The sequence below is a fragment of the Zootoca vivipara genome, chromosome 7 (assembly GCF_965207765.1).
Source record: "Zootoca vivipara chromosome 7, rZooViv2.hap1.1, whole genome shotgun sequence".
Classification (NCBI taxonomy): Eukaryota; Metazoa; Chordata; class Lepidosauria; order Squamata; family Lacertidae; genus Zootoca; species Zootoca vivipara.
Window position 1 is genome coordinate 4,381,403 of NC_142590.1, and position 20,523 is coordinate 4,401,925.

Here is a 20,523-nt window from a genome sequence, read left to right on the forward strand (position 1 = left end):
GGCAGGGTCGTCTTCTCAGCTGGCCAGTGAGTCTTGTTCTCAGCTGCAATCCGGACTCTGAGGCAGGGTTGTGTTAACCGCTCCTCAGCATTCCGGATCCCACCTTCGTCGCCAGTTGTTGTGACGTGGGGTTTGTGATTTCAGCTCTCTTGACAAAACATGCTGGAGACAGTTCTCTAGTAACAGCTCTTTATTAAAGTGAACAAGACTGAAGACTGAGGAGAGGAAAGCTACATTTATAGGGACAGGGGACTAGCTAGGAAGGGATACATTTTGGAGGGAACAATATCAAGCAATCACAGTGCTGCCTTTTGGAGGAGGATCCAAATACAGCAGCTTAAATGAACCAATAGTAGCTGTACCCTCTGGAACCAAAAGGCAGTTACTTTATCCTAATGCAAATACAGACAATAATAATACAGATATAAAATCCTTTGACTCAATACACAACACTCTGGAACCTCAACTATATCTATCCAAGCTCTAGCATTCGTGTGGGTTCAGTAGGAACCCTTGCGAAGGTCCAGCTCTTTCTAGGCAAGCAACGGGATGCCCATGAACCCTAGTCGGAACCTGCCAAGATCCCGTAAAAAGAGGTTGCTCAAATGAGTAGGTTCACGGCACTCTAATCTTCCTCAAATGCAACAGCAAACCATAGTTTTGTCAAATTATGAAATAATTAATTATTATGCTGTTTATGTCAGAGGGAGAGGGAGGATGCAAGCACATTCCTGATCCTGTAAATCAGCCTTTCCCAACCTTGGGTTCCCAGATGTTGTTGGACTACCACACCCATCCTTCACAGCCAACAGGGGAAGCAGTCAGGGATGATGGGAGTGGTAGTCCAATAACATCTGGGAACCCAAGGTTGGGAGAGGCTGCCTGTTGTCACAATGCAGCCCGCCTCTGTCTTCTCTACCAGATCTACTTCCCCCCGCTTCTCAAAATTCAGCATCACAGCCCAAGGCAATTTTCTTTTAGATTTACCTAGGCATTTCAATACATTTTACTGATTCACAGCACAGTCCTATCCACATGTCCAATGAATGTTCTACTAGCTTCAACACAGACCAAGTACCAGTAGTAAGCCCTGCTGAGATCAACGGAACCTACTTCCTGTTAAATATCTGCAGGGTACTGCTGTTAACAGAACAAGTTTTAGTCCATTTGAAGAGTTTCATCTGCTGTTTTCTTGTTTCAGTTTGCATTTGTTTTATGTTGTGACGCCCTGAAATCTAATATGACGGAAGGGTGATATAAAGTGTTTTAACATAAAATAAAGGGAGGTGAGGCAAGGGGGAGAAACAGACATTTTTATTGCTTGGCCATAAATTTATGGATGGAAAATAATAAAGTATGCAAGCAGTGCCAAAAGTGAGAGTTTTTAATATAAACATCCATGGATGAAGGGAAACAACCATGAAATGTAATAAAACTAGAACGTGCTTTAATCTCTGGTGAAGAGTGGAACACAAATCTCCCAAAAGTGCTGCAGAAAGAGAGCATTCTCCTTTGTTACTGCCCCCAAGGAGCGAATGCCGGGAAGCTGCTCCATCACCTTCACTGCTGAGACAAGCAGGAGAGTTTGGGGTGTGGGTGGGCAGGTCATGACACAAGGAAAGAGAAACAAGCAAAGATGCAAGATGTGTTGCCGGTCAGCAACTTTGACTACTTGGGCCTCATTTGAATATTTTTTAATATTTTGGTGGCATAATCATAATGCTGGCTTTTTTGCTTTTAGTACCATTATGATATAGTTTTGCTGCTTTGTAAGGGTTTTTTAAAAGTATATTTTATTGTATGCTGTGGTTGCAAATTGCTTTAGGAAGACTTGTCATGAAAAGCAGTCCACAAATGTATTAAATAAACAGATATCACTGTTTTAATGGTTTGGACACATTTAGAGAAGGGTGGATTTATTAATGGCCATTAAATATGACAGCTGACTAGAAAGACAGCTTACCTATCTGTACCAAATGTTCTTCCAGTGGTCATATATTTGGGTTCTGCACTGTGAAGTCCATAAAACTCAGGTGTAAATACGTGCAAATAAACCACATTTCTTAAAGACACTACAGTCTCTGCCACGCCTCATTCCAAAGGAACACAAACGCTGCTTAGGTGCCAAGACCCTTGGAATCTTCCTATTGCTCAGCAGAGACTGGGGTGTCTGGTAACAGCACCTTGCCATCTCCAAAAAAATTTTTAGAGAGCTGGCCTCACTTGCATGTGGCCCAGGGGAGAGGGGAGACTGCCTTCCCACACAGTGCCTTCTGCCTAAATGTAAAAAGGGCCCCAAGGTGGCTTCCCAAGAAATAAAGAAAACCATAAAAGCTGAAACCAAGTGAAAACAGCAGTGCCTGGTGAAGTCAGTCATGAAGGCACCAGAAGAACATGTCTAGGCAGGGCATTCTACAGTAGGGGAATCATCACTGAAAAGATCCTTCACTGGTTGTCTTAGCAGGTGGGCAAGTTTTTACAGGAAAAGCTGGCCCTCCCAAGATCCTGATCTCAGACTCTTATAGGTCAAAAAAATCGTGCCTGACCATGAACTAGAAGCGAGAAGATCTTTTGTGACTGGTACAGTATGTTCACCATAGTGAAGCCCAGTGAATGACCTGGTTACCATGTTCTAAATCAGCTGAAGTTTCTGAATGGATTTCATAACCTGAATGTTACTAGAGCATGGATAACTGTGACATGATTGTGTTCATGCAGAGAAGGTACCAGTCAGTAGGCTACTGAGAAGATGCTAGATGCTATTTAGCAAATATAGGTGTGTGTCAAAGCCTTCAGGATGTCAACACCACGCTGCAACAACTGAAACTCATATGAGAAAAAAGAACAAGTCTAGTACACCCTGTACTTTATCCACAGTTACATCCAAGTTGGAGCAGATTTGAGTGGTTTTATCCCTGGAGCTCCCACAGCATGGTATTTGTGCAGACACAACTGCAGTGGTGAAGTAAGCTTTCTTTACTGCCATTGTCAATACAAGACTAAGCCCCAAAGCAGACTCGACTATGCATTTGACAGACTCATCCTGGGTCTTTCCCCACTTGTGTTCCAGCCACTGTTCCTGTTCTGTTCATCATGCCACAGAGAACATAACTGTGGGGAAGAGTGCCTAGAGGTAACTTTGTTTACTGCATGGGTCATCAGTCAGAACTTTGGCAGACTTCTAGCCATGCCAGCAGGAAAATCCCCCTAGGGCAATCTGGAAATTTCAAGCTTCCTCAGCCACATGGCAAGCCACAGCCACACGAGAGAGGTTCTTGCTTCAAACACCACAGGGCCTGATACCAGTTGTGTGAAAATTGGGATCTAAAGGCACTAAGTCTAAACACCAAGATTCACTTCTGGGAACTGCTGCTGAAAGGAAAATCTAAAGTAAATCTGGAAGGTCCTGCACAGACTAAACATCTGTAGGATTTTTGAGTTTCTGTGAGACTGGCAAAATGTGCAGATCGCTAAAATAAAACCTTGTGAGGGTTCAGGCAAATCCCTACTTTTGGAAAACTGTACATATTATCTACCACATCCTCTCAATGTACCCTTGAAACTCTTGAGTGCCCAAAGCACTTACTTTTAGCCAAACTCTATCATCCAAGAGCATTTTCTCCCTGTCTGCATCCTGAAGGTCACCATGATTGGTACAAGGGAACCAAGCCACGTGGGGGTGATGCTCCAGTGTGTCCTGGGGATGAGGCTTGCACACCTGGAAAGAAGGGGTTTTCAGAGCCGGGAGAGGGGGGGTTGGGAAAGGAAAATAAATTTCAGTCACATTAGAGGCAAGGAAATCAGAAACACACAAGTGAAGCTCAGCACAAAGCAGACCCTTAATTGTACCACCAAGTTTGCCAGCAGTGAAAAGGGGTGAGGGCATAAAATTCTCCAGTAGTTTCAGTTATCTTACCACCATTTTTGGTAGTAACTGTCACCACATGGTCCCTTGGAACAATGCATCGTGGACCACCAACACAGAACCTGTGAGCTAAGCCATCATGTGGTGGAATCTTCAGCAGTGAAAGTTACAACATACAGAATAACATTTTAAAGGGACAATTAAGAGACAATTAAGAGAAATCCTGCTTAGTCCAGCTTCCAAGAATTCCCTTTGAATGTTTTCATTTTCTGATAGCCATGACTGCAACTAACTGGGGTCCAGAGACCTTCCTGGGAAGCCACTTGAGCATACGAAGCCATATTTTATTTAATCAAACTTCAGTTCCTTTAGCCCAGTGCTATCAGCCTGGTGATAGCTTTCTGTGGCTCAGCCCTCACTGAGGTGGTAAACCCACACCTGGGCTATACCACTTTGGATTGCTAAAGGGGGGGGGCTCACATGATTGAATGTTCCACCATACGAAAACCTTCACAGAGGACATAAGCCTATCAGGAAGAAAATAAGAGTGGAACCTGGCTGCCTAACATAGTTTTCTGGGTAGCAGGAATGTTGTTGTTTTTCAAGCATGCAAGTCTCCACCTGGTCTCTGAAGCAATAATGGCAAGACACAGGTTGCCCAGGATAAAGTTCATTGCCAGCATTTTGACCGTTCTGAGATCTTTTGACTTGGGATGCCTGCAAATGGTGTGCTCTGCCACTGGCTCTATAAGCCTTGCCCTCACTTCCAAGAGAGAAAAGAGGAAGATCTTCATGATTGCCAGGAAACAGACACAGAGGTAGAAGTTCAGGAATGGCTGAAGGTAGGCCTCCCCATAGACCTCAGTGCACGAGGGGTTGGAACTTATCCACTGATGTTGCCAGTAAAGTTCAGTTCATCCCAGTTCAGAGTAGAATCAATACCTGGCAGGCTTGGGAAGATCACAGAGGTTTGGGACATGTTCTTCTTCCAGGAATAACATAAGGGCTTGAATATGAAATGAAAAATTCCCCTCACCCTCACAAGAGGTTCTCCAGTCACCAGGGAAACTGGGCATGCCTTCTGGTCCTGGTGGGAGGCATAAGCCTCTGATGCCCACTGATCCACGTACTCTTTGGGGGTGTACAGACCACAATCCACAATGCTGCTGCTTTTCTCAAACGGCTCACAAATGCCATCGCCATCAGATATATAGCACAGGCTTGGCTCTCCTGCAAATTTAATAGAACAGCTAAGATGGTGCATTGGTAAATTTATTTTGTGTTATAAAAACACTCACAATACTTTTGGATTCAACGTAAGAACAATTCACTAACATATATGCATTTGCCTGCCCTCTTTCACTTCTCCATATAACAGAAATTAATATCTCCTGGTTTATAAAACCAATTCACGCTTTCTTCCTTTTAAAAGATAATTCAGAGCATGAAAATTAAGAGATGTTACATTAGGCTTAGTATATGCTGGATATTTGATTGATCCCTTTTCCATTTACCTCCCCCCGCCCTGCTGCCATTTTTAGTATTACTTTCTTTCCTCTGAATGATTCTATGAATGCTTGTGTCACACCCCCTCCAGTGTTCCTCTATTACTCTCTAAGGCCTGGGTGGCCAATTTGAGGCACTCGGGCTGATGTTGACTTCAGCTTCCATCATCCCTGACAGTTGGACAAGCTGATGGGAGTTGTCATCCACAACTGTCATCCACAACTCTAAGCACCATGGGCAGCTAGATCCGTACACCGATGAAGGCCTCTAGTCAATGAGGCAGAAGATACTGGTTTTCTGATATGGAACAAGACAAGGGCAAGGTTCTGAGTGTTTATACCAAGCCTGGCCAATCCAGAAGCTTGATAAGGTAAAGGTAAAGGGACCCATGACCATTAGGTCCAGTCGTGACCGACTCTGGGGTTGCACGCTCATCTCGCATTATTGCCCGAGGGAGCCGGCGTATAGCTTCCAGGTCATGTGGCCAGCATGACAAAGCCACTTCTGGCGAACCAGAGCAGCACATGGAAATGCCGTTTACCTTCCCGCTGTAGCGGTTCCTATTTATCTACTTGCATTTTGACGTGCTTTCGAACTGCTAGGTTGGCAGGAGCTGGGACCAAGCTCACTCCATCACAGGGATTCGAACCGCTGACCTTCTGATCAGCAAGCCCTAGGCTCAGTGGTTTAACCCACAGCGCCACCTGGGTCCCTGTGGGTTAAACCACTGAGCCTAGGGCAGAAGATACTGGTTTTCTGATATGCAACAAGACAAGAAAAAGGTTCTGAGTGTTTATACCAAGCCTGGCCAATCCGGAAGCTTGATACTGCTTGTCAATTACAGGGACCGATTTTGCGCCCTTGTTACCTCCCATACAGGAAGAGAGGTTTGAGACCAAAACTCAGGTAGCCCATATGACTAGACCTCCGCCTCAGGCTATGCAACTTGTGATTGCTGTCCCTAGCACATTTTTTCGTTCTTTCCTCTCCTTCCATAACTTTGTTATTCCTTTATAATGCATTTCTACATACTTATGGGCAGTTGCAGACTAGGCTTAGGAATAGGGTGGGCATTTTTAAAAAGAAGGAAGCATTGTTTGGGGTATCAGACTTTCAAGTATGGTAGTTCTGTACATTTTTCTATAACACAAAAATTGTTTTCATATAAAAACAGAAAACCAAAACTAGAAGTGGATAGTCTGTAAACATGCTGTCTGGAGAAAAGAAAGTCAGCCTGCTGTTTCTCAGACGCTATTATATATGTGCTAAGCAGTCCTGAATCCCTGACTTTCCAGTGCCTAAAGTGATTTCAAAGTCTGCCCATTGCAACCGTACGAGGTAGGACCTGAACAGAGGCTGAGAGAAATTACCTTCTCAAGGCCACCAACAGAGTTCATGGCATCTGTACAGCATCTGAAGCCAAGGAGACCCTGGTCCAAGTCCAACACGCTCTCGACTACTTCATACACTGGTCAATGGGAAGGTTGCCACTGATTTTAATGGAATGTGGCTTTTACCCAAAATGTTTTATAGACCCATGCCAAATGCTCAACAAATGCTCCAATGGTTCCAATATTTTGAAAATTGCTTCTTTTTAAAAAGAAGGAAGGAAGGAAGGAAGGAAGGAAGGAAGGAAGGAAGGAAGGAAGGAAGAAATGGCACCCCCCCTTCCTCCAATATTTCCTGACATATAAAGGTAAAGGGCCCCTGGATGGTTAAGTCCAGTCAAAGGTGACTATGGGGGTGCTGGCCAGATGACCCAGAATGTTGTCTGTGGACAAATGCTGGCTCCCTTGGCCTGATATATAAAATGCAATGCCTGCTTTAAGGAAAAGGTTTGCAACACCTTAATCCAGTGATGGCGAACCTATGACACGCGTGTCAGACGTGACACGCAGAACCCTCACTGCTGGCACGCGCCCCATCGGCCCATTTGTGCTGTTGTTGTTTTCCTCCTCACACTACAGCTTGTCTCCGCTGTTAAAACCCGGATCCTTTGTTTTTGTTGTTGTTGTTGTTGTTGTTGTTGCTGGTAGCCAGAGATTGGTTTTTAACCCTTTCTGTGCTGTTTTTTCTGGTGCTTAAAAAACGAACGCTGTTACACCCAATCATAGTCTGCCAATGATTGGGTGTAACAGCGTTTGTTTTTTAACCCGTTCTGTGCTGGGGTTTTTTGGCGCTTTGGCAGACTATGTTGGTGCTGCATGTTACGGTAGTTCCAGTGAAGGTATTATTCGTCATTTATTTCTGTTCTCTTTCCCCCCAAAAAAGCACAGCAACTTTGGGGCACCCCCCCCAAAAAAAGCAAAGCAACGTTTGCACCCCCCCCAAAAAAACCTCCAAAACTTTGGTCAGCAGCTCCCCCCAAAAAGCTCAACAACTCTGGGCATTTTGTGATAAATATGGGTTTTTTGGTTAGGCTAGGTTAAATAATTAGTTTTTGGTTTATTAAATACAGTTATATATTACAATTATACATTTTTGTTATTTAAACTATAAATATTGTGAAATTCTTAAGGAAATCAGCCCTGAGTGCTCCCTGGAAGGACAGATCGTGAAGCTGAGGCTCCAATACTTTGGCCACCTCATGAGAAGAGAAGAATCCTTGGAAAAGACCCTGATGTTGGGAAAGATTGAGGGCACTAGGAGAAGGGGACGTCAGAGGACAAGATGGCTGGACAGTGTTCTCGAAGCTACGAACATGAGTTTGACCAAACTGTGGGAGGCAGTGCAAGACAGGAGTGCCTGGCGTGCTATGGTCCATGGGGTCACGAAGAGTCGGACACGACTAAACGACTAAACAACAAATTGTGAAATTATGTTTTTTTCCTCAAAGTGACACACCACCCGAGTTATACTCGGTTTTTAGGTGAATTTTGACACACCAAGCTCAAAAGGTTGCCCATCACTGCCTTAATCAATTGGCTTCTGAGCTAGAATCTTTGTCAGAACCTGAAGTACCTGCAATGACTTAGATTTTGACAGGGAGGTGGGGACCACCCACAGACAGCAGCACCACCTGCAGAAGTATGAGCTCTGGGCCCTGAAACTGAACCAAAAACAAAACAAAACTGGGGGCTACTGGAATTCCAGGCTCCCAACAACTGAGGTAGAAACCCCAGAGACTGCAGGCCCTAATTCAGGCCACAGTGAGAAACCAATATCATTGTTCCCAATAGACTAGCATGCCAAAACAGTATTTTAATGTAATGAATCACCCTGAGATCTATTAGGGCGGTATACAAATGAATGAATGAATGAATATGAATGAATGAATGAATGAAATAAAAACTGCCCAACAATGGCCACACTGTGCTCAGCAGGAAATGATAGAGAGATAATGGAGTGCAAAGATCCAGGCCAGAGTCCTGTCCCTGTAGGGGTCTAAATTCTTCACAAAGGGGAAGAGCCTGGGAAGATATGAAAGTACTAAAAACAAGGCAGGTACGTAAACCAGTCAACCAAAACACCAGTACTGGCATTAAATTCCACAAACAGCCTGGACAAACAGCCTGGTCTTCAGCTGGCTGCTGAAATAAAGAATAATAAAAGCCAACCACATCATAATTGGGAAAAGAATTCCAAACTGGGGTGCCACCACCAAGAGGACTCTCTGAAAGGGCCTCTGCTAAGGATTGTACAGTAGGAAAATGCTCCCAGCAGATCTTAACAAAATTGTTTGGGATCAGGGAGAACACCTGTCAACCAGTTTAAAATGGATACTGATTCTTGAGGAAATCCACTTTCTACAACTCTCCTTTAGGAGAACTGTCAGTCTTTTCATGATATTTCTCATGTTTAAAATACATGCTATGAACCTCATATTTGTTTTCCATAACTTTTCCCATTGAACCATTAATATTGGCCTGCTGATGTCTTGGGCCCACTTTATCATTGTACACTTTGTCTGTTCATCTTTGAGTTCCCATTCTAATAGAAATTTATATAACTTTGCCAATGGTTTATTATAATTATCAACTAATAATTCTTGCAATTTGGATTTATTTTCGGGGGAAGCCTACTTCTTTATGTTTTTTAAATACACTCTGAATCTAGCAATACTGTAACCAGCTTGTGCAATTTTTTTTTATTTCTTGATATGATTTTAGTCTAATTTGATCCTTTTCCTTCACTATTAATTCTTTTTTTAAAAAATGAAATCTTTATTTGCATACTTGAAAAATTACAAAAAGAAATCCAGAAATAATACAAAGAAGGGAATACAAAGAAAATTAAAAATACAAAATTACAAAGGAAATCAAATACAAAGAAAGAATAAGATAAAAATATACATACAAAAATACAAAAAGGGGAAGGGAAAAGAAAAAGAAAAACACAAAAAGAAAAATATATAGTGAGAGGGTGGGAAGGGGTAGCCATCTCACCCTCATCCCTCGCTACGAGAAGCCAAGTTACAGGGAACCATGCAGAGGGCCTTCTCGGTAGCGGCACCCACCCTGTGGAATGCCCTCCCACCAGAGGTCAAAGAGAACAACAATTACCAGACCTTTAGAAGGCATCTCAAGGCAGCCCTGTTTAGGGAAGCTTTTAATGTTAGATTTCTGTATTTTAATGTTTTGTTGGAAGCCGCCCAGAGTGGCTGGGGAAACCCGGCCAGATGGGCGGGGTATAAATAATAATTATTATTATTATTATTATTATTATTATTATTATTATTATTATTATTGCTTTTTCCTGTAAGACCAATTGCAGTCATTAACAGTCGTCAACAGGTTTACCACACCTATCAGCCAATCACCCATTCCCACCACCCTTCTGAGTAATACCCCCCACCCTCTCACTATATATAAGGGTCTGCTGACTTCTGTTTCAGTGTATCTGAAGAAGTGTGCATGCACACGAAAGCTCATGCCAATGGCAAACTTAGTTGGTCTCTAAGGTGCTACTGGAAGGATCTTTTTTATTTTGTTTCGACTACGGCAGACCAATATAGCTACCTACCTGTATCTAGAACTATGGCAATTTCAGTTACCCTTACATAGGCTGGGTACATGCATGTTCCAGTCATGACCAAAGGGCAAGCTTTTTAGGTACCCTAAATGACTGTGTCTTAGAAGAGTTGGTCATGGAACCAAGCAGAGAGGCTGTGACCCTAGACTTCATATTAATGGGGCCCTGGACCTGGTATGAGATTTAAGTGCTGAACCATTTGGAAGAAGTTACCATAGTGCTATCAAATTCAACATATACACAAATCGATAATTGCCAAGGATATCCAGTGCAATCACATTTGACTTCAAAAGAGGAAGATGGTGTTCATTCTCTGTTTCCTTAGCTGTTTACTTTTCAATCAGTAAATTCTGAAACAAATATATAATCTTCTGTAAAAAAAACAACATATTTATAACTGAGATGTGGCCCAGCCAAACAAGACTAGGGATCCTGCATAAGCAAATACAGTGGTACCTCTACTTATGAATTTAATGCGTTCCGAACGCACATTCGTAAGTCGAAAAAAATTGTAAGTCGAATCCCATAGGAATGCATTGGGAGAAAAAATTCACAAGTAGAAAAAATCCTATCTAAACCGCATCCAAGATGGCAGACGGAGCTCCGTTCGTAAGTAGAAACATTCGTAAGTAGAGTTATTCGTAAGTAGAGGTACCACTGTATCCCTCTTTAATTTAGCAAGGGGTTTATATAATTATGCTTCCTGAACTAGCAAAATTTCTCTGGAGAGTAGGTCATACCTGCCAAGTTCCTCTCTGAAAAATAAGGGGCGGACCGGAAGTAGCATACCGGAAGTAGCGCTGCCGCCATTTTGGAACTGGGCAGAGCATGCTGAGAAGTGACTTTTGATGCTGCTGTGCCCAGTTCCAAAATGGCTGTCGCACCAGAGGTTGCGCTGCAGCCATTTTGGAACTGGGCAGAGCAGCATCAAAAGTCGCTTCTGAGCATGCTCCGCCCAGTTCCAAAATGGCCGCCGCGCCAGAATAAACCGGGGGAAAACCATTTTCGGCTGGGGACAGCTGGAAAAACGGGGGTTTCCCGGGGAATACGGGAGACTTGGCAGCTATGGAGTAGGTTCCTTAAGCACTTAAAGCAGGCGTATGGCAATCACAGGTTAGTTTTTGTAATGCTCTTTGGTCTCATGTTGCATTAAAACGTATCATGTGGGCTTTGGCATAGTTAATCTCTGCTTCATCCCCCTTGCCAGTCCAAGCAAGGGCAAGTCCATTGCATTAACTCTGGTGCTTGCTCTTAATCTGGAGTATAACTGATCAAAGTCAGAAACCATTGCCTGAACTAAGTACTTTCAGCAAAAAAAAAAAAAGGAAAAAGAAAGGCCATTCAAGACTGTCAAATGCCTTTCAAGCATCAAAGCAGAGGAACATTTCTGTATTTTCCCATGATTTGTCCTTTAAGTCCCTTTACATCTTGGTTTACCTGGGAAATCAGCTGATTCCAGCCAAGATCTGTTGGATCCTTGCCTAGCTTGTCTCCAAGAGCCTGGCATGCCTCCCACATCAAGAACGTTGTTAAACAATAATTTTAGATGTGGGTCACAATGGACTTTAGAAAAGTCCTCTGTGAATCTGTCCATCTCTAGAGCATTCCACTTGTTCAGTCTGTCAATTACGGACCACATTTCCTTACCAATTATGAATCGGTTCAGAAACATCCTGTCGTTTTCAGATAAAGCTAGAATGGAAAGGTCCTGCAAGTATTTGTTTATAGTAGTCAGATATGGATCACTGGACATTTATAAATTCTCAAAAAAAGAAGTGAATAAACTGTTAATCGTTTTAGTGCCACATTTCATCTATCCCCCCTTAATTCTAATTCCTAACATATGTTCCCATGCTTTTTTTTCTTAAATGCCTCTGTTAAGTTTCAAACTTTTCTTGTTAAATTCATAGTAATATCTATTTACAGACCATCATTACATTTGTATTTCCCACCTCCAATATCTTCCGTTCATTACATGTAGCTTTCTGCTATTCTTTAAACAAATGAATTTTCTTGAGATTCTTTTACTTTTCTCTTTGTGTTCATTTATGCATGGTACTCAATTCATAAATGCACTGACACCCCCACACACCCTGGGTACTGTCTTCATGGAGTCTTACAAAGAGCCTTCCATAATAATACTGGCACAATATTGTTATGTATTGGTATGGGGTTTTTTTTGCATTTTTATAGTGCAAGCTGCCCTGTGATCTCCATATGATGGGAGATATAGAAATTTAATTAATTACAGTGGTACCTCGGTTTAAGTACACAATTGGTTCCAGAAGTCTGTACTTAACCTGAAGCGTACTTAACCTGAAGCAAGCTTTCCCATTGAAAGTAATGGAAAGTGGATTAATCCGTTCCAGACGGGTCCGCAGAGTACTCAACCTGAAGCGTACTTAACCCGAAGTATGGGTGTAATTGGTTCCGGAAGTCTGTTCATAAACTGAAGCGAACTTTCCCATTGAAAGTAATGGAAAGTGAATTGATCCGTTCCAGATGGGTCTGCGGAGTACTTAAACTGAAAGTACTCAAACCGAAGCATACTTAAACCGAGGTATGACTGAACTCATACTTCTGGCCTGCCATTATGTTTGAGTAATGCTTTGACCCCCTCAACTGAGTCCGTCCACCCTCTCTTACTTGTTTTTACACGGTCAAACACAGTCACCATGTGCAATTATGCTGGTGACTGTCACTAAGTATTATGTCACCAGTTACTGGAGCATCCTCAGATATCTCCGATGCCAAATCCCCGGCTATTTCCACCATCTGTTTAGGAATCAACGTCTTTCCCAGGTTTCCCAGCACAAAAAAATGTCATGTCCTCTAGCATCTGCAAGAGTCTGTAAAACAATAAACTAACATTTGCACAGCAAATTGGCTGCCACTCTCTAGGACACTGTGCCCCATGCTGCTCTCTAAGCATGGATTCCTTAGACATTCTTGCACCCTTAAAATACTATTTTTAAAAAAGATTGGCAAATCTCAATTTCTCCTCCAGTTCTGCAGTCCTATTGAAAGAGATCCAGCCTCAGTCATACCGATTCAGAGGTATAAATAGCTACCGGGGCCTTGAGGTAATCCCTGGGACAAATGAAGCCCCACAGTTCCCAAGCTTCTTCACCTGCAGCATTAAATTTACAGGTTCTGTCAAACCTCAAATACTGGATTCGGAAGAGTGCAGACAAAGAAGGCAAGGATACGACAATGTGATTCTGTGTTTAAATTTTTAGTCCTCTCCCTCCCCCTGCCCCACAAAAAGAAATTGAACAAAATGAAGAGTCATTAAAAAAAACACACACACACACCCAAAGAACAGATTGGCTGTTCTAAACTCACCAACACAGTGGAATCCCTTTTCTTTTTTGCAGGTTCGAGAACAACCATCTCCTTCTATTAGATCTCCATCGTCACATTCCTCTGCAAGACTTCTAAGAAAATAATAATACTTTGCATTTGTAAAGCATTTTAGCAATGGACCAAGAGCTTCATATACTTTAACGCTTTCTACAACAGCTTCTCCATTATGAGTTCCCACATGTTGTGCAGCCACTGATGGAATCTTATCAGCTTGCATTCTATTTTTGCTGCCCTGAGAAGGAATGTAAAATAAAAATGATGATGCAACTTTTTCACTTCTGCTTATTTGTTTTACAGTTAGGATCTATTTATTTTTTATTAAAAAATCTGTTAAAACTCGTTTCTTCTCTTATTTTTATCTAGGCATTAATTTTGTTAGGCCTTACTGGTTGGTCTTTCTTTATTCTAAAATGGGTGTCTATCTTTCACTCCACAGCTCATCTTTCTTGTTAATATAGATGTTCCTTCTCATCTGCTCTCTTTGAACTGGCTAACATTCCCTTATCACATTCAATTTAAAATTTTACTTTTATATGCTTGCACTTCATTATTCCTGTTTATCTCTCTCCTTTCCATTTGTGCTCCTTCCAGAGCTTTACATTCTCCTGCCCCCTATCTCTTGGTGTCTCGCTCCCTCCAAGGTAATATGAAACCAGGTCTTTTGGTGGGACGAAAACACTCACAATAGAAAAATGGGATATAAATTGTAGTGGATTGATTGATTGATTGATTGATTGACTGACTGACTGAAAGGCGTCAGCCCATAAACCATAAACCACAGTATTATTATTTATTTATTTATTTATTTATTTATTTATTTATACATACCCTGCCCATCTGGCTGGGTTTTCCCCACCATTCTGGGTGGCTTCCAACAAATACAAAAATACATTAAAATCACAGATTAAAAACTTCCCTAAACAGGGCTGCCTTTAGGTGTTTTCTAAATGTCAGGTAGTTGTTCATCTCCCTGACCTCCGATGGAAGGGCGTTCCACAGGGCGGGCGCCACTACCGAGAAGGCCCTCTGCCTGGTTCCCTGTAGCTTTGCTTCTCGCAGTGAGGGAACCGCCAGAAGGCCCTCGGCGCTGGATCTCAGTGTCCGGGCTGAACAATGGGGGTGGAGATTCTCCTTCAGGTATACTGGGCCGAGGCGGTTTAGGACTTTAAAGGTCAGCACCAACACTTTGAATTGTGCTCAGAAAGGTACTGGGAGCCAATGTAGGTCTCTTAGGACCGGTGTTATGTGGTCTCGGCGGCCGCTCCCAGTCACCAGTCTAGCTGCCGCATTCTGGATTAATTGCAGTTTCTGGGTCACCTTCAAAGGTAGCCCCACGTAGAGCGCATTGCAGTAGTCCAAGCGGGAGATAACTAGAGCATGCACCACTCTGGCGAGACAGTCTGAGGGCAGGTAGGGTCTCAGCCTGCGTACCAGATGGAGCTGATAGACAGAAGTACAAGTACATAAATGAACAAAACTATTATTAATTTGAGATATTAAAGTGGAAGGAAAGTGAGCTAATCCCCACAAAGGGACCCTTGAGATAAGACTATTCTTGAGGGGCTTGGGATTTTAGGTCTCTCTCTCTCTCTCTCTCTCTCTCACACACACACACACACACACACACACACACACACACACACACACACAATGTCCTTCAAAGCAGCCCCACAAATAAGTTATTCTCCACTGAAGCAGAAAATTTCACAGAATCCACTTCCATAGAAACAATTTAGGTTCAATCTAATCTAATTTCTCTGGGTATGCAAACTCTTCCACAGGCTATCTAGGCATATAAGAATGATGAAAGTAAGACGTGACAGGGGGCAGCAGCATCCCTAAAAGCAACTGGTGGCATCTTCATTTGGAGATGCATTCAGGTGTGCATCTGAACACTCACCCACCTCTTGTCTGCAATCCCTAAAAGCAAGGCTATCCAAGACAAAAAAATGGAGTTGTTGTGAGTGTCTAGGAAAATGGAATATGAAAGCAGAAAGCTTTGTGGAATTATGAGAAGATGTTCAGCATATCAATGCTTAACAATACAGATCCCCCACCCCCTACACTCACATGAATGATCGGAGAGCAGGAACACTTTGATATATGAGACTGCAATTGCTGGCTCAGTTAAAATGGGCTAAGCAAAAGAAAGAAAGCTCAGCATTTTCAGATCTCATAGAATCATAGAGTTGGAAGAGACCACAAGGGCCATCCAGTCCAACCCCCTGCCAAGCAGGAAACACCATCAAAGCATTCTTGACATATGGCTGTCAAGCCTCTGCTTAAAGACCTCCAGAGAAGGAGACTCCACCACACTCCTTGGTAGCAAATTCCACTGCCGAACAGCTCTTACTGTCAGGAAGTTCTTCCTAATGTTTAGGTGGAATCTTCTTTCTTGAAGTTTGAATCCATTGCTCCGTGTCCGCTTCTCTGGAGCAGCAGAAAACAACCTTTCTCCCTCCTCTATATGACATCCTTTTATATATTTGAACATGGCTATCATATCACCCCTTAACCTTCTCTTCTCCATGCTAAACATACCCAGCTCCCTAAGACGTTCCTCATAAGGCATCGTTTCCAGGCCTTTGACCATTTTGGTTGCCCTCTTCTGGACACGTTCCAGCTTGTCAGTATCCTTCTTGAACTGTGGTGCCCAGAACTGGACACAGTACTCCAGGTGAGGTCTGACCAGAGCAGAATACAGTGGTACTATTACTTCCCTAGGTCTAGATGCTATACTCCTATTGATGCAGTCCAGAATTGCATTGGCTTTTTAAGCTGCTGCATCACACTGCTGACTCATGTCAAGTCTGTGGTCTACCAAGACTCCTAGGTCCTTTTCACATGTACTGCTCTCAAGCCAGGTGTCACCCATCCTGTATTTGTGCCTTTCATTTTTTTTGCCCAAGTGTAGTACCTTACATTTCTCCTTGTTAAAATTCATCTTGTTTGCTTTGGCCCAGCTGTCTAATCTGTTAAGGTCATTTTGAAGTGTGATCCTGTCCTCTGGGGTATTAGCCACCGCTCCAAATTTGGTGTCGTCTGCAAACTTGCTCAGGATGCCCTCAAGCCTATCATCCAAGTCATTGATAAAGATGTTGAATAAGACTGGGCCCAAGACAGAACCCTGTTTATCTTCCCATTTATCTTCCCGCCATTTACCTATTTATCTCAGTGCTCCTCACCTGCTAACTTTACCATCTCCGCAATAGGGAGAGCCATGGATGTGGAACAGAGGTGGGGAGGCTTCACCTACAGCAGCTCCAGCCACAGCCTGCACTTGGTAGCGATACAGCTGGCCTGCCGTGACTTCCCTGCAGAAGCAAACAGAAGTCAAAACTTAAGACGGAATACGTTCCTGCCTCTTCCTAAGCTGGATTTCCTGTGTATCCTAAGGATAGGCAGCTAACATCCGAAAGGCTCAAACTGCCCCCCCCCCCGTATTTCCAGCTGATGCCCAAACGCAGCACCAGATTCCACAGGTAAAGGTAAAGGGACCCCTGACCCCATTAGGTCCAGTCGTGACCGACTCTGGGGTTGTGGCGCCGATCTCACTTTACTGGCCAAGGGAGCCGGCATACAGCTTCCAGGTCATGTGGCCAGCATGACAAAGCCGCTTCTGGAGAACCAGAGCAGTGCATGGAAATGCCGTTTACCTTCCCGCTGGAGCCGTACCTATTTATCTACTTGCACTTTGATGTGCTTTCGAACTGCTAGGTTGGCAGGAGCTGGGACCGAGCAACGGGAGCTCACCCTGCCGCGGGGATTCGAACCGCCGACCTTTTGATCGGCAAGCCCCAGGCTCAGTGGTTTAACTCACAGCACCACCCGAGTCCCAGACTTCCCTCTTATTATCCGACAGGAGCGCTTTAATTTACAGCAGTGGTTCTCAAAGGCTGTAGCACACCAAACCGGTGTGGCAGGAGAGGGCAACAAGGGTGGCGGGAAAGTTCAAGGGCAATCAAAGAAACATTTAAACATTTCAGTGTAGTGTAGTGTAGTGTTTTGTTTTATTTTTTGCAGAATACTGAAAAACACATTTTCAAAATCAAGCACTGCTAGGAGTTGTTCTTTTTTTAGTTTGCCAATGTATTTCTTTACAAGGTAAAATTTGGTGTGGCGCCAGCAAATTGTTACTATCGAAGTGTGGCCCAGAGAAGAAAGCTTGAGAAACACTTCTTAACAGGGTGAACACCAGCATACAGCTATTTTCGAAACACCACTTGCTTGTCAATCATCCCACTGCTTTTGTATTCACTAGCTAGGACACCAAAACCAGCAAGTGGCTTCAGCTTAGCAACTGGGCAGAATACTTCCCGCATGTTTCCCCTCATAGCTGAAAAAGCTGGTAAAAGGGAAAGGGGCCTGGTATGTCCCTGAGGAACCAGCAGCTAAGAGAGCGTTCCTGAACACTAATGCCTTCACTCACATGTCAGTAAACTTTCGTCCCGGCTGCGTCACCATCGCTGGGGATCCATCCATAAATGGGGGGTCCCGGAGAACCCTGTACCTTACAGGTTTGCAGTTGGAACAAAGCGGGCTCTGTGGCATGGATATCAGAAGTGCAGCATCTATCTCCATCTGCTCATCAAACGTGTAGATCTTTACGCCAGACACCTTCTTGTTAAGGTTGAGCTTAACCGTGAGGGGGATGTCACAAAAAGTGCCCATGGGCCCCAGGTGTACAGAGTCCCCGTGCTCTGTCAGGATCTCAATGTCCGACAGAGCCTTGGGGGAGTCCGTGGAGAAGTAGGTTGCCCATACCATTAGAGACTCCGGGTAAACAGGGTGCAGAAAGTGCAGCTCCAAGATGCAACCGAGTGGCTGAGGGCAAGGGGTGGTCATGCTCACGTTGAACAGGTTGAACTCAGGGCTCCAAGCCTGCAAGCTGGGCTCACAGGGCTGATCCACATCTGGAGGCCCTTAAAGAAAAACAGAGCAGGCGAGAATTGGGTGAACTGGGCAGCTTACAACCTTAGAGGTAGGACTACGTACAAGGGCATGGGCTGGACCAAAATGAGGAGGCAAAAACCAAATATCTGTGCCGGCATTAGAGGGTGTCTCCATGATTACAGAAGCCGATACAAGCATTAATAGGCTTCTGCCTATATGAAGAGGCAAGATTTATGTTTGCGTGTATTTAGGGCTGCAAAACTATCCTAAATGAATTTCCGAAACACGGAAGATAGACCTTTTATTTATTTATTTTTTAAAAAGGAAAATTAAACAGACACGGTTATCTCTAGCTCCCATCTGACAATCCTTCTGTTACAGGAAGAAGAGCTGGGAACTTTACCTACTGCTTCTTCTGGAGTCCAGTAGCCAGAAGAATCACAGATCCGAGGCGAGGAAGCCTCATGTACATATTGGCTGAATGTCCCATCTTCAGCACAATCTCCACAGAGGTTCCCTGTCTCTCTAAAAGACACACACAGGGAGGGAGGGAGGGAGGGAGGGAGGGAGGGAGGGAGGGAGAGAGAGAGAGAGAGAGAGAGAGAGAGAGAGAGAGAGAGAGAGAGAGAGAGAGAGAGAGAGAGAGAGAGAGAGAGAGAGAGAAGGGGCAGGACGAGAGAAAAACATACTCTGCTCAATCTCTTCTAGACTTTGAGAAGCAAGCTACGCAGTTTCAATGGCAACTCTCATGATTTCCCAAGGCCTTATATAAGACGTGCACAAACTGTGGTCCACTACTGCAAACTAACAAACACATTACAGTGGAAGAGAGTTGGTGGCTCCTCCACACTGTCGCTAGTTCGTTCTTAAGTTTATTGTTCTAGCCAAAGGCCATGACAAACTTGTATTAGGGCACTTCAATGGTTATTGCACACCCCCCCCTGTGATCCTTGGATGGAATTGCGGTGTAGAAATTTAATAAATAAAAATAAATTCAGCGGCCCCAACTTTCACTGGAAGAATAAGATGTGATCCTGTTCAGGCTTTGGAACGGCAGGTGCTTCTGGGGCAGAAGATGAGGGCCTTTTCACCTCCCTCTCGCCTTGCACACTGGATCCAGGTCCTGGATCCAGTAAAAATATCACATACTCCAATAAAGTGGGCGAGGGGAGGTCTGTGCAGTTGCCATTTTGTTGTAGTCACAGCAGAAGACCTCTGCTTTACACCCTGAAAGTCCTTCCACCTGGCAGTAAAAACATTTCCTTTTCAGGGTGGAGGGTGTAACAGACCATTCCTATTGACAGACAGACAGACACGCGTATTTGTGTGTGCGCAGGCATTTTGGTGAGCTGCTGTACATGGGTTTGTGAGGCCAGATTCCACAACGGCAGACACGCAGACAGACACAGACTCACACACACACAGAGAGAGAGTGTAGAATGGTGTGTAATACTGCTTGTGGCCTGGCTGCAGCACCACTGATATTAAGAACCTGCTCAGTGCCATGCTATGCACTGTGAGGCTTTCAAGGACAGAAATGTTTTTATTTATATGTATGGACCAGATTCAACTAACGAGTCTTCTGCCAATGGCACTGGGCTTCCTCCTCCTTTCCCCACATTGGCTCCAGGAGGTTGGGAGAACCCCCTGAAATACAGAGGACCGAGAGAGAGAAATTGATCCACCTGGAAAGCTGAAAGGTTTGCATTGATGGAACGTTTGCCATATCTATTCCTCTCAAAATGTATATAAACTGATATTTTAATGATGGATATGGATGTTTTAATTTTTTAATAAGACTGTTTTACTGTGTATTTTAATGACGGATGTTTATACTTTAATGTTTGCGGAACTCATTTTAATGCTCGGTAAGAATTCTATTTTGGCAGTAAGTGGAATACAAATTAAGAATGAATAATGAA

General features: G+C 43.7%; 1 protein-coding gene across 1 annotated transcript in view; it reads right to left on the reverse strand.

Moving 5' to 3' along the window:
• Window positions 1-20,523, reverse strand: part of PAPPA2 (pappalysin 2) — a 133,999-nt gene that overhangs the window by 61,015 nt on the left and 52,461 nt on the right. The window contains exons 6-11 of the mRNA XM_035123579.3: window positions 19,005-19,126; window positions 18,138-18,630; window positions 16,894-17,022; window positions 13,688-13,779; window positions 4,902-5,095; window positions 3,587-3,718 (exon numbers count right to left, since the gene is read on the reverse strand). Coding sequence (XP_034979470.3) covers window positions 3,587-3,718; window positions 4,902-5,095; window positions 13,688-13,779; window positions 16,894-17,022; window positions 18,138-18,630; window positions 19,005-19,126 — 1,162 coding nt within the window. The remainder of the gene's footprint in view (window positions 1-3,586; window positions 3,719-4,901; window positions 5,096-13,687; window positions 13,780-16,893; window positions 17,023-18,137; window positions 18,631-19,004; window positions 19,127-20,523) is intronic.